Source organism: Etheostoma spectabile, chromosome 14 (genome assembly GCF_008692095.1).
Source record: "Etheostoma spectabile isolate EspeVRDwgs_2016 chromosome 14, UIUC_Espe_1.0, whole genome shotgun sequence".
NCBI lineage: Eukaryota > Metazoa > Chordata > Actinopteri > Perciformes > Percidae > Etheostoma > Etheostoma spectabile.
Genome location: NC_045746.1, coordinates 3,898,571 through 3,926,538, shown reverse-complemented (window position 1 = coordinate 3,926,538; position 27,968 = coordinate 3,898,571). Strand labels below are relative to the sequence as shown.

The 27,968-nt window shown below is 41.3% G+C and overlaps 3 protein-coding genes and 2 long non-coding RNA genes across 6 annotated transcripts in view; 3 read left to right on the top strand and 2 right to left on the bottom strand.

Annotated features, from left to right (window-relative positions):
- The window catches only part of klhl7 (kelch-like family member 7), a 6,354-nt gene extending 3,959 nt beyond the window's left edge, over nt 1–2,395 (top strand). Inside the window, exons 10-12 of the mRNA XM_032535142.1 lie at nt 689–786; nt 1,253–1,436; nt 1,578–2,395. Coding sequence (XP_032391033.1) covers nt 689–786; nt 1,253–1,436; nt 1,578–1,743 — 448 coding nt within the window. The 3' untranslated portion in view covers nt 1,744–2,395. The remainder of the gene's footprint in view (nt 1–688; nt 787–1,252; nt 1,437–1,577) is intronic.
- Nucleotides 2,093–6,954, bottom strand: aste1b (asteroid homolog 1b). 2 transcript variants are annotated; one of them, XM_032535140.1, is made up of 7 exons: nt 6,817–6,954; nt 5,823–6,073; nt 5,336–5,602; nt 4,240–5,216; nt 3,900–4,131; nt 3,584–3,776; nt 2,093–2,937 (listed from the first exon to the last, which is right to left on the bottom strand). In XM_032535140.1, exons 2-7 carry the CDS (start codon nt 6,058–6,060, stop codon nt 2,628–2,630), a joined length of 2,217 nt encoding a protein of 738 aa, XP_032391031.1. In that variant the 5' UTR covers nt 6,061–6,073; nt 6,817–6,954; the 3' UTR covers nt 2,093–2,627. The 2 variants fall into 2 exon arrangements, with proteins under 2 accessions (XP_032391031.1, XP_032391032.1); XM_032535141.1 differs by lacking the exon at nt 6,817–6,954 and adding an exon at nt 6,452–6,496.
- smarcc1b (SWI/SNF related BAF chromatin remodeling complex subunit C1b) lies at nt 6,700–16,305 on the top strand. Its single transcript, XM_032535143.1, has 28 exons — nt 6,700–6,966; nt 7,294–7,413; nt 7,793–7,878; nt 8,341–8,422; nt 8,517–8,609; nt 8,779–8,848; nt 8,936–9,005; nt 9,091–9,166; nt 9,372–9,497; nt 9,712–9,793; nt 10,041–10,148; nt 10,247–10,306; nt 10,437–10,465; nt 10,610–10,725; nt 10,850–10,921; nt 11,016–11,129; nt 11,411–11,564; nt 11,658–11,768; nt 12,011–12,070; nt 12,220–12,478; nt 12,583–12,654; nt 12,768–12,814; nt 12,908–13,016; nt 13,119–13,252; nt 13,865–13,999; nt 14,177–14,309; nt 15,908–16,012; nt 16,110–16,305. The coding sequence occupies exons 1-28, from the start codon at nt 6,790–6,792 to the stop codon at nt 16,175–16,177; spliced, it is 2,868 nt and encodes a 955-aa protein (XP_032391034.1). The 5' UTR covers nt 6,700–6,789; the 3' UTR covers nt 16,178–16,305.
- Nucleotides 16,306–20,194: 3,889 nt separating this feature from the next.
- Nucleotides 20,195–21,076, bottom strand: LOC116701435 (uncharacterized). Its single transcript, XR_004334912.1, has 3 exons — nt 20,885–21,076; nt 20,624–20,749; nt 20,195–20,517 (listed from the first exon to the last, which is right to left on the bottom strand). It is a non-coding gene; the product is annotated as an uncharacterized LOC116701435 (long non-coding RNA).
- Nucleotides 21,077–21,123: 47 nt separating this feature from the next.
- LOC116701436 (uncharacterized) lies at nt 21,124–23,915 on the top strand. The gene is made up of 3 exons (XR_004334913.1): nt 21,124–21,238; nt 21,398–21,403; nt 23,905–23,915. It is a non-coding gene; the product is annotated as an uncharacterized LOC116701436 (long non-coding RNA).
- Nucleotides 23,916–27,968: the final 4,053 nt, after the last annotated feature.

Sequence of the window (27,968 nt, the reverse complement as noted above, 5' to 3'; positions counted from 1 at the left end):
TCAATGAAGAGAAGGGAGAGCATTGCAGCGGTTGAGAGCGCTTTAAAACCTATTTTATGCAAAACTCACAGAAGAAAGTAGTAGCGTTTGTGATGCAGTCGGTTCATAAAATGAGAATCAAAGTCATAAAATATATATATCTCAAAGTTATGTAAAAATTGAATTGTGGACAGGGTGAATCGAGATTGCGATTTTATACCGATTAATTGTACAGGCCTACTATACAACCCAAAGGATGTTGTGGGACCCCCACTGGCTTGTTTAGTGTTTAAAATGAAAAGGAATATGAGGGGAAAGGCTTTTGTTATGTACTGGCTGACAACAGGAGGACATGCAAGAACAATGTGAAGAAATTAAATTTATTTATTGTTTACTGGTCTGTATAATAAATTCATATCAATGTTGTTTGAAAACTGTGTATCCCCAACATTTCTATAGTAGCAGGATAAATAGCCTTCATTTTAGTTTGACAAGAATGAAGTTATTATATTATTTTATTGATGAATACGCTTTTATCAGACTTGGAGCTCATGGAAATTTCTCCGCAAAAGAGCAGGTGGACAGAAAGCTCTAAACTGGAGTTTCAGATGCAAGTGGCAAATCACATAATGTTACGCTGCGCTGCTACATTTATCTGTGTTCTGTTACACTCCTTCTGAACCCCTTCCTTGTCCCTCTCTGTCCTCAGATGGAGGGAGTTGTGTGGGATGAGAGAGGCTAGGAAGAACCATGGGCTGGCGGTGGTCAACAACAGGATCTATGCTGTTGGAGGGCAGGGAGCACTGGGTTAGAGCTGGGCTATATATCAATATTATATTCCTATCGTGATATAAGATTAGATATTGTCTTAGATTTTGGCGTAATATGACATAAGTGTTGTCTTTTCCTTGTTTTAGAGGCTGCATTACAGTAAAGTTATGTAATTTTTCTGAACCACCAGACTGTTGTAACCATTCTATTATTTGCCTTTACCCACGTAGGCATTATATCCACATTACTGATGATTATTTATCAAAAACCTTATTGTGTAAATATTTTGTGAACGCGCCAATAGTCAACCCTACAAGATCATTGCAGTATCGAGATATTTGATTTTCTCCATATCACCCAGCCCTACGCTGGGTACAAAAAAATTGATAATACCATAACCACGTAGTGATTTAGAATGAATTGTCCCGTAATAATATTATTGAACATAGTAGCGGTAGTACTTTGTATGATACTGTTTTTTGTGTGCGTGGAATTTTTCTAGGTGGACTGGACTCTGTGGAGTACTATGACATTAGCAGTAATGAGTGGCGTGCTGCTTTGGCGATGCCGTGGCGAGGTGTAACGTTGAAGTGTGCAGCAGTCGGTGAGGTCATCTATGTGCTGGCAGGGTTTCAAGGTGTGGGACGGCTCGGACACGTCCTGGAGTACCACACTGATACTGACAGGTCAGTATATTAACTAAATAATACAACAACAAAGTAAAAATAAATTCTGTTATTAATAGGCACAGTGGGAATGTTCAAAATAAATCTAATTATCTCACCATTTCATACACCATGTAAATCAGTTTTCCACTGTATTTTTAGGTGGGTGACTTGCAGCAAGGTGCGAGCGTTTCCTGTCACCAGCTGTCTGATCTGTGTGGTTGACACGTGTGGAGTCAACGAAGACGAAGACATGGACCTCATAGACTCTCAGTCACACGCTGCAGCCACTGCCTCTTCATCTGCCGCTACCTCTTCATCCTCATAGGACAAGAGAAAGATCCAGTGTATATTAAGTTATGACACTGAATGACAGTTGACCATTTAATTCACATAAGGCAAGGCCTGGCGGCTTCTACTAATGTCTATATTCACGTGTATTTTTCTTTTGTTTTTTAACCATGTGCAGTAGCCACATTTCTATTTTTAATTTTTAACTGTGCCAAAAGTGTAGGTCCTATATTAAAGTGCTAGTGGGTTACTATCCCACAAATGTATTGTTTACGGGGACCAGGAGACTGAATGCGTGAAGGTTCTTAAGTTAGGTAAATAAGACTGGTTTAGAAAAAAAAAAAAACTTTGTGTTTTTGTGTAGATATACTGCGTTAATGAATGGGTTCATCTTGGTTGTGTTGTGTACATATTTAAGAGTGCTTTGGTAACGCTCTGTAATTTAAAACTGTTTTTATAGAATGAGTTGAATTATTGACCAAATGTGGTTACGAGTAAAAACTAGCCGAATATGAAGTTTGTAAAAGTGTCGAGTTTGATTTATATTTTTTATTATAGAATGATGAGCACTAAATTCATGAGTGTGAAGGCATCTGCAAAAAAAATAAGATTTTATGATTTGCTTATTAAAATGACAATAGCTGCCATACAACGTTGTGGTCAACAGAGATGATAAATAAGTAATCTCTGCATTTACTGTTTAAATCTATTGTGGATGTAACTGAATAAAAGTGTCAGATTGAAAACATGCATCAGTTACAGGACATAAAAGCTTTCAAAAATCTGCTAAAAGCTGAAACATTAGGTGTAGTTCTTCACTATTTACTGCATTCCCTGAGTGTGTTTGATAAAACACAGGAATGTTCCTCCTACGGCTCCTAGCAAGTGCTTCATAACGATTCATTTTCCTCTGCCTCCTCATCAATCGTCATCAAACTCTTCGTCGCTCATCAGGAGAGCAAACCTGTTGTTTATCTCCTCACTTCCTCTCCCCCCTCCCCTTGCTCCTCTCCCATGCCCCCCTCTTCCTCTCCTTCCCCGGCCTCCACCTCTCTTCCTCCTCCCTGCTGCTGAAGAGGATGGGTGGGTTTTGGAGCAGCAGATCCTCACAGCGTCCAGCAGGGAGGAGTAGAGTTGCCCCGACATGGAACCCCCGGATAGGAGGGATTCAGCAGCTCGACCCTCCTTCAGATACCTGAGGAGGCCATGCACCAAGGTACCGCTGTACAACCTGACGCACATACAGAAACGGAGAGAGAGGCAACCGAATTACAAAAAAATATATACTTTTCAACTTAACCATGGTGGTATCTGCAGATATTTTAGATTGACCTTAGATAAAATGGAAGTGAATGGAATTTTGAAAATGTCTTTCAGTGTGCTCTTTCTCAATTATGCTTTGATTTGTTTTCATGTCATTTTTAAAACACCACAAAACAAAATTCCATCATGTTGGAATGGCAGCAGAAATCTCAAGAGATTGGTATCACAGTCATGATCAGAATCCACTAAGTGATTAAGTTTCTTATATTTTGGTGGAATGACCGTTTAAGTGTAATCATTTGACTGATGTGGATGTGGTGTCTGTTAGGACAATCATTAATTATAAATAATGTGAGTATTTGTCTTATGTGAAACTAGTATATTGAATGTATGAACAGTCTAAAGCACATATGGTCGGACAAAACAAGCAATTGGATGTCACTTTGGGTTTGTGACAAAAAAAAAAAAAGATGGGCATTACTTTCTGACGATAAGGCTAAGTGATCAAAGAAATAACAGAGTAATCAATGATGAAAATAGTCATTTGTTGCCGCTCTAGTTCTCATAGGTGGAAAATTAAACGGTGTCTCCACTTTCATGTCCCTGTGCCTTACCATGATAGGTGGGGTTCAGGCAGTGGCATCAGTAATAGCTGATTGAGACACAGTGTACTCCAGAGGCAGGCCTGCCATTGGCTAAAACTGTGAGCTGCTCCGACGTCCAAACCCCGTCTCTCCCCTGGCCTCACCCGTTGTCGATCCAACCCAGCCAACACGTTGCGCTCTGCAGCCCAGTTTAGCTGTGGCACTAGGAGGATACACAGCAGCAACACAATGTAGATCATCAAGGATTGCTGTTTGCCTTTTTATTGAGGCACATGTTAGTGTTTGTAACCTTGTGGAACAATACAAAAGATACAACAAATCTAACCGGCATGCTGGTAGTGTGTAGCTCCAGGCTGGTTGTTCCAGGACAACTCTCCATAAATCATGCCGAGCACCAAAGCCTGGAGCTGGGGCTGTGAGGGTGTTGGTATGGCCTCTCGCAGCCAGAACGCTGTCACTGCTACAGCCAGCCTCAAGTGAAGAGGAACAGGGACCAGAAGAGACTCCTTCATCCCTAAGACTTCCAACAGGACACCAAGACGAACAGCCACAGGAGCCTGGATCAAATCATGACAGATAATTGGGAAAGATAAATTAATCACATGAACAATTTTTCTTTTTAAAACCATAAATTTAACAAAAAACATTTTTTTTGTCATGTTTACCTGGCCAAGCGTGTCTAGACGTAGGGGGGTTCTGAGTGGATGTGCCACTATATGGTTTTTCTTCAAGTTCAGATCCACACGGTCGTACTCCTCTACAGTAGAGCCCTGAGCCTGTAATGTAGCTGCACCAGCTGCTTGTTTAATGCTGAATCCTACATTTAGACCCTGCTGTGTGCCCTGACCCTTTCCTCTACCAATCTGACCACATCCCCGCCCCCTTTCCCCTCGCCCTCTCCCACCTCTTGTACCCTGGCTGATTTTTTCTTGTACCATCATATCCCGGGCTTGGACATCTGGGCCTCTCTGCAGTAATATCCCATATATAGCCTGACGTATGGTGCTGGCACTACAATGGCTGCTGGATAGCTTGCTGTTCTCCACCTGTGGGATGAGCAGGACCCTGTGCATCACAAGCGCATCTACCACCAAGGGAGCCAACAGTCCCTGAGCTGCAGCTAGCGACAGGCACTCGGGCAGCCCAGAGGCCCGTCCTCCCGTAGCTACCTTACCTACAGAGAACCAACAAGCCAGAGAGCTATGAGGGGCGATGTGGTACTCCTGCATACCAGCCCACAGCTGTGAACTGAGCCCAGCCTTCTGTCCTCTCTTGCCCCTAACGTCTCCACTTTCCTCCCCCATTAGCCTGCTCACTTCATCAAGGGCTTCCGCTGGATTTGAAAAAGAGGACAGCCAGAGAAGGAAGCCCTCAATGCGGGAAGTGGATGCTCTACCTTTACCCCTGCCACCACCTCTCCCTATTACACTCCCATCCAACAGACCCAGGAGTGTTTCAGTATCTTTTGGCGTGCCATAATCATTACCAGCCAGGACGGCACATAACGGTAGCAACTCCTTGTTCATTCCACCAAACCAGCGACACAGGCTGTTAGTGGTGTAGCATCGAGCTGAGATGTAGCGGTGAGAGGCTTTGCCATTAACGTTGGTCCACTGGAAAAAATGGTGTGGCAGGTAACCACCTAAGGAAACAAAGCACATAAACAAAATGTAAAACAACAGCAAAGCATTAAGTGAGATATCATCACTGCTATTCATTACAAAGCTCGATTTGGATTGTTATTAAGTACGCTATCCACACCTGGCAGGTCAAAGATATAAAAGTCGCTATCATTGGTCAGAACTGGGCAGTTCCACTGGTGAGCCAAACACGCAATTTCCCAGTCGGCCTCAGCTGGACACTGGACCAGTGGCACTCCTCTCTGGATGAGGACCTGGATGAAGACATCTCTTGTGAGGATGGGGAGAACAGAGCCATTGCGACCGTGGGATAGGCTATCTGCCTCTCTTATCTTGGACTGCAGACGCTGGCGCAGGGTGGGAAACTTCTTGTCACTGGGGTCAATCCCTTATAACCACAACAACAAAAAAGTAACTTGTTGATGCATTTTAAACAAATATGAGCTGCTTTTGTTTAATCAAATTTATTTATCAAAAGAACTGTCTAACACCTGGCTATATTCTATCATTTAAATGTAATAATAATGCATTGACATCAACTGTAATAAGATGATTTTTCTAAAATAAAAAGGTGTTGATAGGAAGTTACCATTCTAAAGCATCCTTACCTCCATCCAGTACCACATATGGCTGGATGTTGCAAGCCGCCAATGCAGACAGGAACTGGGTGAGCAGGCCAGCGAAAGCATCATAGTCTCCTCCACGCTGCTGGTCCAAACCGTGGTTAAAGTAGAGCCGGAAATACAAACTGCAGCCATCAATAACCAGGCGACTGTCCCTGAACTTCACATCTTGGAGGAAGTTTCTGTTTCCCTCCACATAGGTGGTCAGACCCTGGACACCCATAGGATCTTAGGGCCTAGGTCAACATGGAGCGAGTGAGAGGATGAATATGCTACTCACAGGGGTGCTGGTGCATCGGTGCCACGAGTGACTTTAGACAGCTAGTTGAGGTTGTGTGACGTGTGCGGTTTTGCAGATGTCCAATTATATTATGCGACGGAAAAGAATCATAACAAACTCGCTGCTACTGCTGTCAGCTGCACAGAAGTTTGTTTTTCCTGTCTCTTTGGAAATTATGATAAAACGGAAAATACTGCAACAACAAAACAATTCATAACGGTAAAAGGAAGTGATTTGGCCATATTATAAATACTTTTTCAAACAACTATTCGAAAGGTAGCTTGGAATTATAGCATTTAAACATATACAAGCTTCTAATCAATAATCACTTTACTTCTCTTCTGTTCATCCTGTTTGCACGTCTTGCGTAGTTATTTCCTAAATGTTAAATTTCAAAGTAAAAGTCGTGGTTTGTAACAAAGGTATGCATTCTGTTGTCCTTAAAAAAACAAGTTTGGGTATTTTAAACACACACTATTAATTCAAAAACGCACACAATTAAGTATAAAAATGAATGTAAATGAAAGACAGTTAAATATTTAAAAATGGAAAACCCTTATGCCGAACTGCAAAAAAATCGCGCTGCGTCTCGCGAGAGAAAGTGAGAACGCAAAAGCTAGCGAGCGCGCTAGCCAGTTTTGTTCTCCCGTTTGAAATAAATCTCATTTTATTATGGCCACAATGTCTGGAGGAACAAACCTCGGCATTCCCGGGACAAGCCAAGCCAGCTCCGGCATATCCGCACACCGGAAAAAAGACAGCAGTCCGTCCGCTAGGTTCTGGGAGAGTCCGGATACTTTAGCCCAGCTGGAGGTGGTGCGACAGTGGATCGGGAAGCACTACAAAAAGGTAGTTAGCTGTTTAGGAAACATGCTAACAGGCTAGCCGCCCCCTGCTAGCAAGTCCAATAGCTCAGACTGTAAACAAACGTCTCATGCTGGATAACGTTACGTTTAACGTTGCACTGGCCAGCAAGATTTAAAAAAAAAAAAGCATACAAAAGATGAAGTGCAAATGTAGTCAAATCCTAAGGGTTAATCAGTACAAATACACCAATTAAACTGGATACACTGTCGGTAAAATGCAATAGATGATGATGATGATGATGATGATGATGATGACAACAACACATTCTCCTCCTCATATCCCTTTCGTCTCTGTCCGTGTGTCCGTCAGTATGTGCTGGTGGATGCTCCATCGTGTCAGAATCTGGCTGCAGTAACCCTGCAGCTTCTCCAGTTCCAAGAGGATGCCTTTGGCAGACAAGCTACCAGTCCTAGTCTCACCAAACTGCCTGTGAGTTGCTGCCTGTGTTACGGTCTTTCTTTTATAATTGTCACACTTCACTACGCGAGTGTTCTGAATTTACAATACCTCATCCTTTGGTTGTTAACAGTCCCTGAAGTCTCCATCTTTTTATTTATGTTGATTGAGTCTTCTTGTGTGGGTTGAGATCCATTTATAAATATAACAAGATGCAATGAAATATACTAGTAATTATGTAGATACATTTATTACTGCATCACCCTGTCTTGACGTGAGGATAAAAAACAATAAGTCTCAAAACTTATTTTAGTTGTGGTCCTCATTAAAAAGTGGAAAGAGTGAGGTGATAGTAAATCTCGCAAGATGGGTTACAGAATGCCAGACTGTTGATTTTACAATTTCTCTTTAGACACAGTGCTTCCTTGACCTGCGACCAGGGGGTGGACTCTGCCACATTCTTGGCACTGCCTACAAGTTCAAAGCTGCGCAAGGCTGGTAAGTTGCATGCCTCTGATCGCCTTTGCTTTTATCACAGTAGTGTCCGTTAGGTCTGCACAATTCGGGGGAAAATATAAGTCACGATTATTTTGCTTAGAAGTGATATCACGATTCTCTGCCACAATTTTTTCGACCATGACCAAACAGATTTTTTTGGCACCTATAGCACATTGTGCATTACCACAAGCCTGTAAACATAGAGGCTTCAATGAAGAGAAGGGAGAGCATTGCAGCACTCAGGAGTGGTTTAAAACCTATTTAATACAGTCTATGTCTAAAACTCACAGAAGAAAGTAGTAGCGTTTGTGATGCAGCCAACTTGTAAAAAAAAAAAAAGTTTAAATCTAAATTATTTCAAAATTAGGTCGTGAACAGGGTGAATCGAGATAGCAATTTTATAACGATTAATCATGCAGGCCTAGTGTCTTATGATCTTTCTTCTCCTCTCTCCTTTTACAGGCGGAGGTTTGACTTGCAGAATCCGTCAAGAACTGAAAGGAATGTTGAGATGTTTGGTAGTATTGAAAGAGCGCTGATCCAGGTGACATAGACACACACATTTAAACACAAACACACATCCGCCCACCAAGAACACACCATTAATGAATGCGTACCGATGTTTTGTTTGCCTACAGAACAACTGTTTGTCACTGCCTGTGGTGTATCTGGACCCGACACTGGATCAGGAGCTGACTAGCAGACTTGCAGATATTATCACCAAACACCAGGTAAAGTGCTGCAGAAGTTTTAGATGAGCCTCCACAGTTTGTTTAAAGGTTGAAGTATACTGAGACAATTCTGGCCGACTAAGAAATTGCAACAATAATAAAAGTCATTGCAGGTCTGATAATGTAGCTCAATATCAGTGCCACATGGTCACACTTTATCCTTCCACAGGGTACGATCACAGAAGACCGAACACTCGCCAGTCACCACATCTACCCCTCATCTGCTTCTACAGAGGAAGGTCAGTTAAAATTAGTGCATGTATGTGTGTTTATTGTTTTAAATGGTTATTTAACTTGATAGAAAAAAGTACACGCTCTATTTTCAGATGAATGGATGCGCCCTGTCATGCGGAAAGACAAACATGTGTTGGTACACTGGGGCATGCACCCTGACAGGTAAAGCACACGAGCACATATGCACACAGATGTTCATATACAATCACAATACTTACCTTTTGTGTCTCTTGCCAACTTCCAACAGTTACGACAGTTGGTTGTCCTCAAGTGATGTTGAAGGAGAGGTTGAAGAGCCACCACATTCAGAAAAGCCATGGCGGGTTAGTACAGCAGCACACTTACATAAAAAATATGATTTTGTACCACACTGTTTACTCATACATTTACTATATAAATAAGACTACATCCATTTCACTGGTATTTGGTGATATGATCTTTTGTGTGTTTATTTTGGACACTTGATGAGATACACCAAATTAATACTAATTTTGTGTGTGTGTGTGTATGTGTGTGTGTGTGTTCCAGGTTCATGCCTGCTGGGTTCTGGACACAGATGTTTTCAACGAGTGGATGAACGAAGAGGACTATTGTGTGAATGAGAGGAATGTACCAATCGTTTTCCGCCGACGTATTCACCTCAAAGACGACCAGGTTTGTGTGAAGCTGTAGGTGGTCTGGAGGGCCTGTGAAGGGAAAGGTGTTTTCAATTATTAAAACATAGCCCTTACAGTTTCCTGTTGGGAAATGGAGGCAACTGTGAACCATGAGATTTTCAGAAACGTGCAGAGTCTTGATCAGCGATGTTCCAGTTAATGGCGCTAGAACTCTTTGTTCCTTAATTTCTCACTGTCTATCTCTACTGCAGGACTCCAAACACACCCCCTTCAAAAAGAGAAGACGCTCCCCCTCACCTCCTTCCTCTGAAGGCAGGAAGAAGGAAAGAAGGGTAAGGGTTATAACCAACAGTTTTTGGATGGCATTTGGTGTGTGGTCTCAGCATTGATGTGTGTGTGTGTGTGTGTGTGTGTGTGTGTGTGTGTGTGTGTGTGTGTGTGTGTGTGTGTGTGTGTGTGTGTGTGTGTGTGTGTGTGTGTGTGTGTGTGTGTGTGTGTTGTGTGTGTGTGTGTGTGTGTGTGTGTGTGTGTGTGTGTGTGTGTGTGTGTGTGTGTGTGTGTGTGTGTGTGTGTGTGTAAAGGAGAAGGCGTGGACAACAGGAGGAAGAGCTTGAAGAGGACTTGACCAAAGACATGGAGGACCCTACCCCTGTCCCAAACATGGAGGAGGTTATACTGCCCAAAAATGGTAAATCACTAAAATAAAACAATGACTAGGAAATTCAGTAATCGGTAAAGTAGCACTTTGTCTCCTAACCACCTGTACTGTGTCTCCAACTCTTGCAGTCAACCTGAAGAAGGACAGTGAGAATACTCCGGTCAAAGGAGGGACCATGGCTGACCTGGGTAGGTAATGTTTAAGGACAAATGTTGCACGTGTAAATGCTTCTTCTGGTTTAAAACAAAACAAAAAATGGTTGATTTTTGTAAATACATCTTGAAATTTAACCTTTCTCTCACTTTTTTCTTCTTCTAGATGAACAGGAAGAGGATTTCCCAGGAAGGGTAAATATGATGTCATTTTCCTAATTTTTTTTTAAATGCTAGAAGGCTGTGTTGTCTCTAGCAATAATTTATATTTGTATTGAATTTGTTCCAGTGATTTTAAAAGGGCTATTATATTTACTATGTGTGTGTGTGTGTATGTAGGAGGATGAGGAGGGGAGAGGGGAGATTACACGCCTGTCAGAGGGGGAGGACAACATCCCAGAACAAACCCATCACATCATAATACCAAGCTACACATCTTGGTTCAACAACAACAGGTAAATAAATACACACACACAGATGTCAACACTTGTTGTGACATTGACTATTACTCCAAACATATCTCCAATACTTTCTTCAGTACATACCCACATGTATAACCTTTCTATCCATATATTTAAGCATTCAGTCAATAGAGAAACGTGCGTTGCCTGAATTCTTCAATGGAAAGAACAAGTCCAAATCTCCAGAAATGTGAGTACTGCACACATTCAGACTTTATTATGCAAGTCTTAGCAGATTATGGAGATGGCGTCAATAAAAATGTTTTTTTTCCTGTGCACTGCAGCTACCTGGCGTACCGTAACTTCATGATTGACACATACCGGCTGAACCCCCAGGAATACCTCAGCTCAACGTCCTGTAGACGCAACCTTACTGGAGACGTCTGTGCGGTCATGAGGTATAACTTAGTGTGTGGGCGTTTGCTACCATGCATTGGCTGCTGCATCTGTTACATTAAGTGTGGTGTGTGGGTGTTCTGAAATATGACTATGTTAACGAATTAAATGTTAGTGTTGGAAAGTAACATGCAGTCTGTGGTGCACTGAATGCGTTTCAGAAGCAGCTTTTTTTCTTTATTTAAAACCATAACATATGCTGATTTGTAAGTGTTTTTACATTTTATCATCTGTGGGGGAATTTTTCAGCTGCAGCACAACAAAATGTATTCTTTGTGTCCAGGGTTCATGCTTTCTTGGAGCAGTGGGGTTTGATTAACTACCAGGTGGATGCAGAAAGCAGACCCCTCCCCATGGGACCCCCACCCACCCCTCATTTCAACGTACTGGCGGACACACCGTCCGGGCTGGCCCCCTTACAACACAAACCCCTACAGGTAAAACACACATAAACACAGTAGCGCATGACAACCGCTCAGAAACACACTTTTTATCATATTAAATGTTACCTGACAAACTCCCTCTTCCAGGTGTCCGCATCGCTACACATGTTGTATTTCCCTGAAAAGAGTAGAGAGAAGCCTTCGGACTCCCAGAACTTTGGTCTGCGCTCCGACATCTACACCAAGAAACACCCAAAGGTCTCACACATTAGCAATACAAACATACTGAAAATTGCACCTTTTTTTCTAAACCTTCCTTTTTTTATAAAATAGTTTTAATCATATTTTGTACTTGACTAATTATATGTTTGTGTACATTTTTCCCAGTTTGTTTTCCATTTACTAAGTTTTAATATTCTCTCAGTTTAACCATTTCTGTAATTAATTTTTAAAAAGTTATTAGAGATACTGAATTGTTGGCCTGTTTTTGTCTGCGTCAGACTAAAGGAGCGAGTGCAGGAAGGGAATGGACAGAGCAAGAGACTCTCTTGCTATTAGAGGTAAGATCTTATACATGACTTACTGCTATCCTAAAAGGGTTTTTTTTTTTTTTAAAGCATGTGAATCTTTTACCTGAAATTTTTCAAGTTGTTCTCACACTTGCTTGTTCCTCTGTCTTTCCTTTATCTCCCTCCCGTGTCTCTCTCAGGCCTTAGAGGTCTACAGAGACGACTGGAACAAAGTCTCCGAGCATGTCGGCTCCAGAACGCAGGACGAGTGTATCCTTCACTTCCTTCGCTTGCCGATTGAAGACCCTTACCTAGAAGACTCCTCGGCCTCCCTCGGCCCACTGGCGTACCAGCCCGTGCCTTTCAGCCAATCAGAAAACCCGGTCATGAGCACTGTGGCCTTCCTGGCATCCGTGGTGGACCCACGGGTGGCATCATCTGCAGCTAAGGCCGCACTGGGTGAGAGGACAGAGAGAGGGATGTTGATTTGTGTGTAGTGTACATTATGGTATGGTTTTGACATGTTCAGTGTGTGTGTAGTGATTCTACATATTTGTCTTCAGAGGAGTTTTCCCGAGTGCAGGAGTCGTCGGTGGATAAGGTCTCTGAAACGGCCAACCAGCTCGACAGAACAGGTAAACCCCTTGATGTATATTTATGCACATACATATTATATTATGCAGAAATTAATTTATTTCTCCATGTTGTCTACAATGCATCTCTTATTCTGTTTTCCTCTTTCCTTCAGAGTTGATGGATGTAGACAAAAATGATATAAACTCGACCACCCACCAGGTGAAACAGCGTTAAGAGCTTAGAGTTTTTCTTGTATCTGCTGCTGATTTTTGTGACTCACCTTCAATGTGTGTACATTTGGATGTGTTTCAGGTCCCTTTGAGGGAAGATGTGCTCAAGGTTGAATCCAGTGGAGCCAAAGTGGAGGGAGAACTTGTCAAAAGAGAAAATGCAGAAAATATACTTGCAGATGAGAGAGATGGTATGTAAACATGTATATGTTCTTACTATATGTGTGTACTTGTGCAGTGTGTCTATACTAAAAAAGAAAAAAAAACTCCCAAAAAAAATCTCTCTGATCAAGGAAGGGGAGATGACGACGAGAGCCTAGGGCGGGGAGACGTGGATGAGGGGAGAGTGATGGAGCAGGATCTAGTGGATGGCAGTGTTGCCATGGCAGCAGCTGCTGCTCTGTCCTCAGCTGCCACAAAGGCCAAGGTACAAGTCCACCTTTGCACTTCTAACTGGAGCTATCGGGGACGTAAATGGAAGAAAAATTTTTTTCTTTCCATTTATGTCACAGGTCTCCTAGCAACCAAGACAGGCACCATCTTGGAGATCACAAGACCTAGCTTTGCACATACACTATAATTGAATATATGTAGGATAAACAGTATATCTTCCATTTTAGAGACTGGGCTCGTTTGAGAAAAAAAACATTTTGAATGCAGGTTACAAATGGAAATAAATGGTCCTGTAAATTGTTTGATTCCATGTCTGTGGTTCATTGTAACCCAGTGAGGTGTGTTTCTTTTTATGTCTTGTCCAGTCTCTCTACACATGTCAGTTTTCATCCCAAACCTTTGCCGTTGCTGATGATTGATTTTGTAGTTTTCTTTCAGTCTGTTAATTTATTTTCTCTCTTCCTACTTGCCACGCTCCATCCCACCTAATTTATTACCCTACTGTTATCTTTTCTCTTCCCCTCTGCTACTTTTTAATTTCCCTGCTTCTTCACTTTTACTTACACTTATTACCCAGTTCCTTACTCTTTATAGTTATCTACTACTTTCACCTCTAACGTTTTCCATCTTTGCCACGTGTTTGCAGCACTTGGCGGCAGTAGAAGAGAGGAAGGTCAAGTCCCTGGTGGCTCTGCTGGTGGAGACCCAGATGAAGAAGCTGGAGATCAAACTGAGGCACTTTGAGGAGCTGGAGACCATCATGGACCGTGAGAAAGAAGCTGTGAGTGAACTACAATATCTGCTATAGCCCAAAGCAATCCTAAATTCCTAAAATGCAACATGTCAAAAAGCTTTGGCTTGGTTTTTAACATCCGTTTGTTCCTTTGTATCCAGAAGCGATAGTAACATGTTTAGAAACCTTTATCATGAATACTTTTTGCTGGTGTTTGTCATGCAGCTGGAGCAGCAGCGGCAGCAGCTCCTGTCAGAGAGACAGACTTTCCACACTGAGCAGCTGAAACAGGCTGAGATGAAGGTTCGCCAGCAGAAGGAGCAGCAGGGGCAGCCTGGATACACAGTGCAGCAATCAGGTCTGTCCTAGTCTCGCAGTGCCAGACCTATCTCCACAGCGCTCTAAGTAAAGTTGGGCTACACCACAGATACATTCTAGAATAGGAGAAAAATAACACTAGTTTGTTTGCATTTCTTTTCTTTAAACCAATCACAATCGTCTTAGGCGGCACTAAGCTCCAGACGGAGCGACGGTGGCTCTGCAAAATGGTCTTGGGAAGGAAGTTGTTTTGGTGGAACATTTGCACCCAGCAAAAGAAAACGGCACAATATTAAATTAAGTTATCTGTTCACACAATACAGTAACGAGCAGGGCTTGACATTAGCACCCGCCAAATGCAGGTAGATTTCGTCAGTGGCGTGTAAAACAGTCATTCACACTAGTCACTTTGGCAGGGGGCATGCCTTTATATCGAAACACTGGTGGAAAGAGTACTGTGCCACTGTCCGACACAGGAACACAGCTTTGACCCAGTGTGCAGTCCACAGCCGGAGTACGGTGGCCCATACCGCACACAAAACCAGCAAGCCGCGGAAATCCTGTGAAATACCTCCCAGAACTCCGTTCAGCGCACCCAACATGGCAAGCCAAGGCAACAGTTGCATCTGTATAGGTTTATAGAAGAAGTACAGAGAGCTTATTTGGTTGCAAAAAGGAGATTTACACACTAGAGCTGTCAGTCCTCCTCTATATTAGCATTCTCTTTATTAATTTTAATAATATTTGAATATTCAATGCGCAAATGCAGCCTGTTATTATTTACTTCACTACTCAGGCTTATGCATTGTCAATGCGACTATACTGTAAGCATGTGGTTGTTGTTACACATTACATTACATTCTGTCCACTTCCAACATCAGCCTGGCCTAGCCTGGACCAATGTCATGGCGCATTGCATTTCTGGCACGCCGTTTTCTGTTTACATTATTTTTCACCACGCACAAAGCAACAAACATAAATAGGTGAACTCAGTAATGAAATACCATCTAACACGTGTAGAGGAGCGGCTCTGTTGTAAAGGCCAACGTTGCTCGGTTAGCACAATGACATCATGTTAAAAAACACAGCCGAAACGATTTGTCATAAACTAAGTAACAAAATGAAGCTAGCTTGGCCCTCCCTCATGCTAGTGAAAATGCTGAGTGGCTAGTAGCTTTAAAAAACTACTAGCCATAGTGGTTGGTGAGCAAAAAAGTTAATGTCAAGCCCTGAATGTGAGCTATATAAATTAGCTGGATACTGTACATGGTTAAATGCGATTACGAGTGTATTAATGTGTATACTATGACCACAGTAATCCCCGCCAATCGGTCCTAAAATGTCCCACTTATATCACACACACACACACACACACACACACACACACACACACACACACACACACACACACACACACACACACACACACACACACACACACACACACACACACACACACACACACACACACACACACACACACACACACACACACACACACACACACACACACACACACACACACACACACACACACACACCCCCTCTGAGAAAAATGTTTATCTTCTTAGGACACAAGAAAACAACTTGTGTTAATCTCTTATTTGTTAAAATATTTGGTCCTCTCATTACATTTAGCCCTGCCTCATCCTTCGGGCCAGTCCATGCCCAACCGCATGATGCCGGGTGGAGGAAATGGCCAGACAATGGCTCCTCGACTCTCTGGAGCCCCCAATGGCATGTGTAAGTATTCTTCACTGTTGAATTGGCTTCAAAGTGCACGCGTGCGTGCATGCATGCGTGAGGTTGCTAACACTATCTTGTTCTGTTACTGTCTTAGACCCATCCTCGCAGCCTGATGGGATAGCACCAGCTCAGCCGGGTCCTCAAGCGTCCAGTCACAGCTGAACTGACCGGAAAAAACAACCGACACACCTGTCCTTCAACCAGGACAAACACAAACAAAATTAACACTGGCAGAACTGTTAAGGAACAACTTGTTAAGAAATTGAACTCTTCAGTACTAGTCACATGTTTATAGACAAATTGTGTAATTTGGTCGACGGCTCAGTCTGTCATATTTGTGAAATAATTGTTCTCTGACGTCAGAGTTGAGAAATCGGAAGATTGAACTCAACTCATTAAAGTTGTTTTACATATAACTCAATTTGTCTTTTGTTCTAGTCGTGTTTGTCTCTTGAAAGAGGGGGCCGTGGAAGGCAATGAAAATGAGTTTTTGTTTAACTACATTTTAGTTTGTTTTTTTCAACGATAGGTCTACATGTTGATTTTGCCACAGTCCGCGTTTAATGACAAAGGTGCTGGTGCCAATGGTAATGTTATTAGTTATAAAAATTAGCAGCACACTTAAACAAAGGTTGATAGACTATTGTCAACATAATGCCTTTTTACTGAGTTTCCTCTTTGTGGAATGATCAGTGACATTTGAGCTGGGCTTTTATTGTGAAGGCTAGACATGAAAGAGAGATTATGGCAGCGCTTTTTCCCCCCCAACCTTTATTGTTCCATCGTTTTTAGGGGAATAACTAATTTGCCAGACACACTTGCTGGTAATGATCACGGATCCAACCACGTTTTGTAGATTTATTTGCATTAACACAAACAAGATTCTGCATCCAACACATCCCATAATTGTATAACTGGCATACAAAGTGGTGTCTAGAAGGCATAATAACATTTAAACAGTATTAGAAAAGCGTAAAATCAGCTGTTGGCAAAAATTAGACTTCCCCCTGGTGAACGAATATTATTGCTTCCTCTGCCCCCACCAGGTTCCTTAATTAGCCTACCATATATGACCAAAAGATTTTTCAAAATAGAACTTTTTCTGTCTCTTACATTTAGTTTTATTCAATAATAAATAAAATAAAATAATTCATTGGGTACCCAGTAAATTAGGTGTAAAGTAGATTGGATTAAAGATTCATGAGCTATTTCACAGACAGACAGACAGACACACACAGACACACACACAGACACACACACACACACACACACACACACACACACACACACACACACACACACACTAGAGAGATTTGCCTAAACACATTTTTGGGGTAGACAGTCATTGAATAGGCTAAACACATTAACTAATAGATATTAACATGAAACTTTCCTAGTTGATTACTCACTTTAAGACAAAATGTTATATTTCAATCATAAAGGTTTATAGGAAACAAGGGCTGTATAGGGTTTTCCAGCAGACTAAAAGCCACTTCCAGGACGGGAGCGATGTAACCGGTTCCAGTGTGGTGGTGGCGCTGCGAACCACACGCTGATTCATTCAGAGAATGAAGCAGTTGCTGCTTTGGACGTTGTGTCCGCAAATTTTGGAGCAGTGGTTCTAATGGGATTGTAGTTAATGGTTTGAAGCACGTATCGAAGCTTCGGTGTCAGACTGCTATCACTAGTTGACCTCAGTTTTGTTAAAGACCCATTTTAAAGTACTTTTGTTTGAAACTTTAATTGATTTTAGTTGGCCTTCATTTTTCTTCCGGCCTATTTATGATGCCGAGGTTGAGGCAGAGCCAGAAAAGTCACGTAGGCAGAGACGGCAGGAAAAGTTCCAGCACACAGTGATAAAATCCCCTGTAATGTCAACCCTGAGCTACCAAACTGTTTCCAATTACCTGTGAACATGATGCAACTACAGCAAGAAGATGCTAGTTTAGCTGACTACATACAAAGAGCAAAGGCAAATGAAGGGAGAGTTGATTTGGAGCATGGGTTTGAAGGCTTCCTGTACAGAAAGTTCTCCTTTACTATAAGCACAGGTCAAGAAAACAGGTTTAATCAGACACTTAAAAAATACTCCATAATTTTGTTGATGACACTGGCTCTTATTGGAACCAGTGGTTGCTGTACTTGCTGTTTGCTTACAGAGAAGTGCCACAATCTTCTGGGTTTTCTCCATTTGAGTGGCTATTTCCTCATGAGGTGAGGGGGCCTTCAACTCTCCTGAAAGAAATGTGGGAAGGATCCTTTGAATGTTCTTTCTTGAATATTCTTCAGATGAGAGAAAAACTGGAGAAAATGACTGCACTTGCACAGGTGCACATGGCAGCTTCCTAGCTCAAGCAGAAGGATTGGTATGACCAGTTGGCGAGAGAAAGGAGTTTTGAGCTTCTGGCTAAATGGCAAGGACCCTATGAGGTAATTAGAAAGATCAGCCCTACTACATATGCAATCTCTACTCCAAGTAGGAGTCGTCCTAGGGTCCTACACATCAATCCGCTGAAAGAGTGGATTCCTAGGCAAGAAGAAAATGCTGCTTAGAGACCTAGGATTCTACTCATCCAGAGAGTGGGGGATGAGGAGATGGAAGAGCAGTATTTGCCAGTACTTGCCCCTTCAGAGCTGAATCTGAAACACCTCACAGAGGCCCAGCAGTCACAAGTGAGGTCTCTTTGTATACCAGATGTCTTTCAGAATATTCCTGGCCATACAACACTGGAAGAGCATGACATTGTTTTGAAGAAAGATGCCCCTGTCAGATGTAGGCTTACAGATATGACCAGTCCCAAAAAGCCCAAACAGCTCTGTTGGACAGAAGAGAGCAAAACTGCCTTCAAGGACATCCAGCAGGCACTGAGCAATGATCCTGTGTTGTACTGCCCTAACTTCACACAGCCCTTCATCCTGCAGACTGACGCTTCAGGCCGCGGGCTTGGGGCTGTACTCCTTCAAGGCCCAGAAAGATCCTGTCAGCCAGTGGCTTATGTGAGTAGAAAACTGTACCCAAGGGAGGTGCACTATTCTACAGTGGAGAAGGAATGTCTGGCAATCAAATGGGCTTTGGACTCTCTAAAATATTACCTCTTGGGTTGCGAATTTACTCTTGAAGTGGACCATAAGGCGTTGACATGGCTTAGCAGAATGAAGGATACAAACAGCAGAAGAACCCGTTGGTAACTGGCCATGCAACCTTATAAGTTTGAAGTACATCACATCCCTGACAAGCTGAATGCTACAGCTGACTACCTTTCCTGCTGTCCCAGCGAGTCGCCAGAGGAGGGGGAGTGTGTGACGGCCCTATCAACCGCCAGCAACTAAAATGGTGGTAATAGTTTTGGTTTTGAAAAATAATCACAAACACATTTTTCTTAGATATTATTATTATTATTATTATTATTACTATTCTTTTCACAAATTATGTTAAAATTTCCAATCTGAGTGCACACCGTTTGGTTAATAATAGTATTCATTTTATTAGAATTGTTTAGTGATTTATACCTGTCTTTTGTTTCTCCACATGCTGCTGCGGCTGAGCCATCTGCCAAAGGGAGAACTGGAGTTTGAAACTATATTTTATACTCCACCACAGGAAGTGGAAGGAACCAACTCCTGGCAGTGGGCAGGGGGACTCTAAACTAAAAAATCCTTAAATTATCCACATGCTGCGGTGTTGTTGTTTGGGTTAGATTGTTTTGGGTTTTGGTAGTGTTTGATTCTTTAGTAATTTTATTTTGGGTCTTGATTATTGCAGCAAGATCATTTTTCTCCACTTTGTGTTTGGTGTAGGCTAGCCTTTGTGTATACATACCCCTCCTTTTGTGTCATTTGGGAGGTCAGGTTTGTTATGATAAGACGCACCATAGAGTTTTGTTATGTTGACCTCATTTTTGTTAAAGACCCACTTTAAGTACGTTTGTTTGAAACTTTAATTGATTTGAGTTGGCAAAATAAAGCCTTTGTTTTTCTAACAACGGTGTGTGGTGTCTGAACAACAACGCTGGATGATGTGTCGAAAGAAAGCCACTTAAACACTGTTTTCTGATCATAAAGTTTATTATATCAAAAGATTCAGTGTCAATTTACAAGCTCTGCAAAAGCTTGGAAAGTTTCAGTTGTACACACACTAGCTTTCAATACCTTAGACATACTTTATATAGGATATGTTTAAGTCACATTTTAGATAACATATAGGATTTGCTACATGGTAAACCAAAGATCACATCCAAGTCATCACTTTTAGCCCAAACATCCCTTCCAAAGTTCACTCCAACTCATGACCAAAATACAATGTAAACCCCCTTGCACCAACAGTATTTAATTTGAACAGAACCTGATTCAAGTTACAAATCATTAGATACTACATGTGTCCTTGCCTGTACTGCTTGGTCCCTGACAAGCGACTTTAGGGACGGGAGTGACTTTTGGGACGGGAGGTACTTTGGGGATGGGAGTGACTTCGGGGACGAGACCGACTTCTGGTTGTCTTCAACCTTCATAAACATTTGACAGGCAATGAAAATAACTGTAATGCTTCAAACTAGATTCAATTTGTTGATAAGGAAACAAAACTGTAAGCAAGGGTGCAAGTAGACTTACTGTGAATATAACTTTGGTATGGTGAGGATTCCAGCGACGCCGAGGAAGATTGATGGCCAGCCAAATGGAATTATTATTTGTGCTATTGTTAATGATACACCTCCAATTGCAAGAGCCACATTTGTCCTGGTGAATACAAGAAAACCACAAGATCAAACCTTGAATTCCACAGCACAGAAACAAATGCACATGTTAGATTTATGTACAGAAAGCACTGCAACATATGTATACACAAACATGCATCTTATCAGCTGTACTCACAATTGCACGTCCATGTTGAGAGAAGCCTCTTGTTTCTTTCAGCAGTTACTTGACTCTAGTGAGATTTGCTTTTGTCCTATCAAATATTCCTAAGAAGGCTTTGGTAATGAACAAGTCCTCTTATTTTATCTTAGTCTATATGCAAGGGACAAGTCAGGTGTTTTAATCTTTTGTGCACCCCCCTCCCCACCCATCAACTGTGAGCACCCTCCTTTCTTCCTGCCTACTAATCTGTCACAGGCTGGATGCAATAATGCACATGTCTGAACAGGTGACTGCTGTTCTACCTATTGTCTGTGAACCAGCTTTTCCAAATACCTGGCCTTCACTGACTGGTGTGACAACTGCTGTTTTGTCTCCTCTTTTCTTTCACTCTGGTTTTATCGCTGTGTCTCTACACTTTCCTGGCTCTAATGAGCAGTGCATAAGCATGTGTGTTTATGTGCGTGTGTGCATGATACTCCCCACCCATGTAAATTTGGGTTCCTTCCTTCCAGCACCACTGGTTGAAAGGTGTGTGTGTGTGTGTGTGTGTGTGTGTGTGTGTGTGTGTGTGTGTGTGTGTGTAGTGGTGTTGTTGGTGTGGTGTGTGTGTGTGAGTTATTCATCCTGCATCATCGACTTCAGAGGTGATGTATGGGCCTGTATGGGTTGGTGTTTTTTGCCCCCGACGTCTCCTTCCAGACAGTGCGGCATTGGTTATGTTTAGGGTTACAGTTAGGGCTAGCTGCCTGGAAGGAGACGTTAGAGGCAAAAAACACTATCGGGCGTATGGGTTGTGCAATACAGTATATCAAACTTACTACAGTGTTTGCATTTAAAAAAAATATTGTGAATACATTTATATTTAATGTTGCCGCTATTTTTTCTAACCTGTGTAAAAAAAAATAGCGGCAAAGTTGTAAAACCATCTTCAGATTTCTTGGACTAAAATTCCCAGGAATGTTGTACTACCAACATCAAGTCTACCACTAGCCACCCTTTAAATTATACTGTAGATTACAGTTCAGTCTGCTTTATCTGGATAATTTTTACACATCCAAAACCATTTTCAATATCTTATCACTTGCAGTGAAGTAGTGGTAGTAGCAGTATATTCCGGGAATACATTTTCATGATGTCATAAAGTCATCAGACTGGTTTACAGGAATGCATTTATATCATTTGGTTTAAGTCCTCTGAAACTAAATTACATTATAATGCCGCAAACATGTAGTAATATAGGAACTATTGGAATAAATGTAAAAAAAACCACAGATTGGCTGCCATCTTTGTTTTTATTACAGAGTTAGGATTCAGTCGCCCCTTTTGCAATTCATTTTTAGGAAAATGAACCAACAATATTTCCTGGGCACTTCCGCTTACCGTAACTTCATGTTGGACACATACCAGCCCCACCCCCAAGAATACCTTAGCTCAAAATCCTGCAGATGGAACCTTGCAATAGGCATCTGTGCTGTGCTGTCATCAGTTAGTCATGAATGTCATAACATTTTAACCTCTCTTTCTTTTTAAAATTGTTTGATCATATTTTGTACACATACCTAATTTTACATTCACTTGTTGACATGTAAAATAATTGTTCCTGTAAAGTGAGTTTGATTCAAAATGGATGGTTCATTGTAACCCAGTGAGGTGCTGTGCCTCGTTATGTCTTGCCCAGTCTCTTAACAAAAAGCTAGATCACTTATTGTTCCCCATCCACATACGCAAAACTCAAACTACAGTCTGCACTACCAACAGTCACCTGAGCTAAACAGTACACATCACCTGCAAAACTCATTCCAATCAACACAACGATTAACACGTCTCAAAACACTCATCTAGATAACACACACTGTCACTCCAAACACACAGAGTAAAAACACTAGCGTCAAGCACCAATGCAGAAAATACTAACTTTTCACTCAATAGTTTCTTTAAAGAAAAGATAGACTTTACAATATACCAATTTTTATGTGAAGGTAAACAAGACGGAATGAAAATCAGAAGTTTGCTTATTTTGTCTCTAATAATTTATGGAATTACTGAGGAAAAAAACCTAAAATGTACATAACAATAACAAAGAATAGTGTGACTTATGGGTAATCCTGCCTCTCTCCAGCATCATGCCGCAAGTGTTCTTCATCACATTGCATGTCTGCATCCTTTCTAAATACTAATGATTGTGGTGTTTCCACTGCCTTTACCTCCATTACTTTCTGAGAAACAATAAGAATGCAGTACTATGGTCAACATATAGGGTTTTTTCACTTTTCTTTTTTTTTAGCTGTTTATGTAACCTAAGACATCTGACCTGGACAAAGATACCAACCTTTGCTCTTTTACCGGTTTCTCTCAAACGGTACAGTGTATACTTGTTTACTGTAATTGTTATTTGGTGATTGTATAAAAAAGGTTTTGAGCTTTCTCTGTATAAATACTGTATATGTTCACTAACAAGTTTAAAACAAGACGCCTGCTAAGTCTTTCAGCTAAAATTACAATCAGCAGTATTGGATAGGCGCCAGACTGAGATCTATTCTGTTTTGAATGTGTGGTTTACAGTTTTGACAGCAGAGTGTTAGCTTTTGAACAAAGTGCTGACAAATCCAGTGTTTTGCAGGTCGTAGTTAAAGCCATGGGATAAGTGTATAGTTTTGAGAACTGTGTTCTAGCAATGAAAAAGAAACTAGAGTTTGGTCCACGTGAACAGCTGCAGTGCAGACTGTAGTTTGAGTTTTGCACATGTGACTCCAGTTGTGGTTTAGCAATTGAATAAAACTGTAAAGGGCACTTGAAGTTTAAGAATGTTTGGTTTCAGTTTTGTGTCCAGTGAAGCTGCCAAAGGGTGTGTTTCAGCACAGTGCAGCGCTTCAAAAACAATAACTGGTTAAGCTTTTATTTTCCTTTTGTTCATGATGCCCTGAAGAAACAAAGTCACCATTGTGTTAACACTGTTGCCTTGCAACAATTTAATTGTAAACCTAATTTTAACTAGAATTCAAATTCCGAAAAACTATAAAATTACTATAAACCAGTTGGTGTTTTATTTTAGCATTCTCTGATTATGACCATGCGGTCACAATATGTTGATAATGTTCCAGTGACACCTTATATGGGCCCATTCTGCAGAATAAGTTCAAACTGAGGCCCCACAAACAAAAAACTATTAAAAAAAACAATTAAGTATTCAAACTTTAGATATTTACAAAGATTATGTTATGGACATTAGATGAATAGTATAATAGTAACTAGGCAAGGCAAGGCAGCTTTATTTGTAGAGCACATTTCAGCAACAGGGCAATTCAATTCAAAGTGCTTTAAACAACTAAAAATCAGTTAAACAGATAAAACACAAGTACAAACAGTTAAAAATCATAAGCATTAAAAACTATAAAAACACATGAATAGACAGTAAAAACAAATAGAAACATTAGGACTAAAACATAAGAATAAAAGTTACAGTGCAGCATAAGAAATTAAAGAAATGAGCAGTCATTTAAGAAAGCAGCTCAAAAAAAGGTCTTCAACCTGATTTAAAAGAACTGAGAGTAGCAGCAGCGAGATCTGCAGGTTTCTGGAGTTTATTTCCAGATATGAGGAGCATAGAAACTGAAAGCTGCTTCACCCTGTTTAGTTTCTGACTCTGGGGACAGAAAGTAGACCTGTCCCAATGACCTGAGAGGTCTGGGGGGGTCTAGTGTTAGCAGATCAGAAATGTATTTTGGACCACTTGTTAAGGGATTTATAAACTAGCAAGAGTAACTTTGAAATCATTCTTTGAGACACAGGAAGCCGTGTAAAGATTCAGAACTGGAGTGATGTGATCCATCTCTTGGTCTTAGTGAGGACTACGAGCAGCAGCGTTCTGATCACTGCAGCTGTCTGATTGATTTTTTAGGGAACCTTTAAGACCCCGTTACAGTAGTCAAGTCTACTGAAGATGAAAGCATGGCCAGTTTTTCCAGTCCTGTTTACACATAGTCCTTTAACCCTTGATATATTCTTGAGGTGATAGTGGGCTGACTTTGTATTGTCTTAATGTGGCTGTTAAAAATTCAGGTCTGAGTTCCATGACTACACCAAGTTTTCTGGCTTTGTCTGTGGTTTTAACATTGTTGTTTGAAGCTGAGCGCAGACTTTTAACCGTTTCCTCTTTTTTTCCAAAACAACTACCTTCATTTTTTCCTTCATTAATTCAGAAAGTTCTGGCACATCCATCGTTAATTTGTTTCGATGCACTTAGTCAGTTTTTGGATTGGACTATAGTCCCCTGGCGTAAGGTTTATGTAAATTTGTGTGTCCGCCTCCGTAACATGGTAACTTTTTTGTTTTTCTCCATAATCTGAGCCAGTGGAACATGTAGATGTTAAACAGAGAGGCCCCAGAATGGGGCCTTGCGGAACTCCGCACGTCATATTTGTACTCTCAGATGCATAATTACCTATAGACACAAGTAACCCTATTCTTTTAGGTAGGATTCAAACCTTTTAGTACTAGCCAGAAGGCAAACGCAGTTTTTCCAATCGGTCTAGTAAGATGTCGTGGTCGACCGTGTCAAATGCAGCACTGAATCAAGTAAAACTAAGATTGAAATTTTGCCATTATCTGTGTTAAGGTGGATGTCTTTAAAGACTTTGATAAGAGCCTTTCAGTGCTGTGGTGTGGTCGGAAACCGACTGAAAGGTATCAAAACTGTTGCTTATGACAAGAATGGTTGAGTTTGTTGAAAGACTACTTTTTCAATGATTTTACTTAAAAACGGAAGGTTTGATATTGGCCTATAGATGCTCATTAGTGACTTGTTCTAGGTTGTTCTTTTTTAAGAGTGATTGATTACTGGCAGTTTTCAGGGCCTGTGGAAAGAATCCTGAAGAGAGAATGTTTCACAATCTGTAGAAGATCAAATTCAAACAATTGGAAACATTTTTGAAAAGTCCCGTTGGTAAATATCAAGCAACAGGAGGAGTTTTCAATGTTGTACAATGTCCTCCAGTTTGTATGGTTGATCGTGTGAAATTCTGTCATATTGGAACTAGTTTTGCTTGACACTTGTGACAACACATATCCTGGACTTGATATGAGGCACTGACTGTTAGTCTAATCTTCTGAATTTTGTCTTTGAAGAAGGAGGCAAAGTCATTGCAGGCCTTGGTAGGTAAATTCAGATGCTACTGGTACTGGAGGTTTGTTAACCTATCAACAGTAGCAAACAAGCACGTGAATTAATAATTGTTTCTAGAGATAATATCAGAGAAGAAGACCTTCTTGCATTCCTCAGTTCCAAATTATAATGCGAAGTCTCTCTTTATAGGTGTTATAATGGACCAGGAGATTTGTTTTTTCGCCACCTTCGTTCAGCTTTCCTACACTCTCTTTTTTCTGTTCTCACCATAGGACATTTCTCCATGGAGATCTTTTCTTACCAGAGACAACTTACCTTAGTGGGAGCAATGGTATCAATAACATTGTAGTTTACAGTTGAAATTATCTACAAGCTCAGTACTGAGAGCCCAGAGAGGGCGGTGGGAGGTAGGTAATTTATAGAGTAATGACCAACACTTCATATAAAGTGTTTCCCAAAACTGTATTTGTAATTGGCTTCATTTTCTTGTTAAAACATTTCTATAAAGGGTACTCAGATAAGCAATCTATGCTTTCATAGCTGTGCTATTGTATACCTATTGTGCTATGTATACTACTATATACACCTCTGCTTCGCGTAATGCCAAACAATGCTCTTTATCTGAAAAAATCACAACTACTATACATATCACGTGAGCTATTGCTTAAGTATACAAAGACACAGTTGTGTCAGTTCTCCTTACATCTTCACCAGTGTAGATGAAAGATAAATGCCCAACTGCACATTGTTGTTGGATGCACTGAGCTTTGTCATCACCTAGTGAGTAGCACCGTGACTGCGCAGACTGACACCCCCCCTTATTATCATCTCACCACTGTGAATCTTATGTTGAGTGCCACAGAATAGGCTTCTGGTCAATTTACGTCGTGGGAGTAGAGAGAGTGCGATAAAACTTGCCTTGAAACAGAGAAATGTGGTTCAAAAAGCAAACATGGAGGGAAACAAGAAAGAGACTCCAGGACTCCAACCACACAGCCTCAGCACAGAGCCACCACCCAGTCAGCACCACCCTATCACTGCATACACACACCTCCAGAGGCTTTTCAAAGGCTCTCACATGGCAATGACCCTGCCATCCTCCATGTAGTTTCCAGTTTCTGCTTCCCATGTAATTTCCTTGCATTTAAATCGCAGAACTCAGCATCTATTAGAGCAGTTAATTGAGGATGCAGGATCATTCAAATTCAGAATGTGATGAAAGTTAGGGTACTGAACATTAGAGATAAGATCTGTGGCCAGGATTGGTCAATTGGTAGAGCGGGCCAAATATATAGAGGTTTATTCCTCAAAAAGCGGCCGCGGGGTTTTGACAACAACCTGCTGACCTTTGCTGCATGTCTTTCCTCCTCTCTCTCCCTTTCATATCTTCATCTGTTCTGTAAAAATAAAGGCCTTTTTTTTTTTTAAAAGAGATAAGATTCCAGACTGCTCTAAAAAAGACCACACTCTGCTACCTGCTCATTGTTATCGATGTAGATATATTTAATAGCGCAGCCTCATCTTCCCGGAGTTGGATGTTCAACATTACACACACTCATGACCACAACGGGAAATGCACCAGGGGGGGACCATGGAATCCTGTCCACCCCTCACTGTTCAACACAGGGACAGGATTGGAAAAATCAGACGTGCCCTGAGCACAACATGCACAAACCCATGCACACCCAGAACTTGGCGTTGACTAAGTGTGCTATTCCTCATTCGTGGTTCTCAGTAAGATCCATCTGTTTTCATCCAGCACGAAGAAACACAACAAAGGAACCGGTCTTTCCTGCACTGGAATTAATCAATCGCTCAAGAGAGAGATTTGAATTATATGATTTTTGAACTCAAGGGTGTTTTATCATGACAGACATTCTTTGTGTTTTGTGTAGGGGGGGGGGGGGGGGGGGATATGTAGTACGGAAGCAATTTCGTTCCGCTCTGTTTGGCAGTGCATCAGTGAACATTTTTTAG

Coding starts and splice junctions, on each gene's coding strand:
- aste1b (XM_032535140.1), bottom strand. CDS start 6,060: ATGGGTGTCCAGGGTCTGACCACCTATGTGGAGGGAAACAGAAACTTC. Junction 4,132..4,239: donor GTCTAGACACGCTTGGCCAG/GTAAACATGACA, acceptor GATTTGATCCAG/GCTCCTGTGGCTGTTCGTCT. Junction 3,777..3,899: donor TACACACTACCAGCATGCCG/GTTAGATTTGTT, acceptor GTATCCTCCTAG/TGCCACAGCTAAACTGGGCT.
- smarcc1b (XM_032535143.1), top strand. CDS start 6,790: ATGGCCACAATGTCTGGAGGAACAAACCTCGGCATTCCCGGGACAAGC. Junction 9,794..10,040: donor CAGGAAGAAGGAAAGAAGGG/TAAGGGTTATAA, acceptor TGTGTGTGTAAA/GGAGAAGGCGTGGACAACAG. Junction 12,655..12,767: donor CAACCAGCTCGACAGAACAG/GTAAACCCCTTG, acceptor TCTTTCCTTCAG/AGTTGATGGATGTAGACAAA.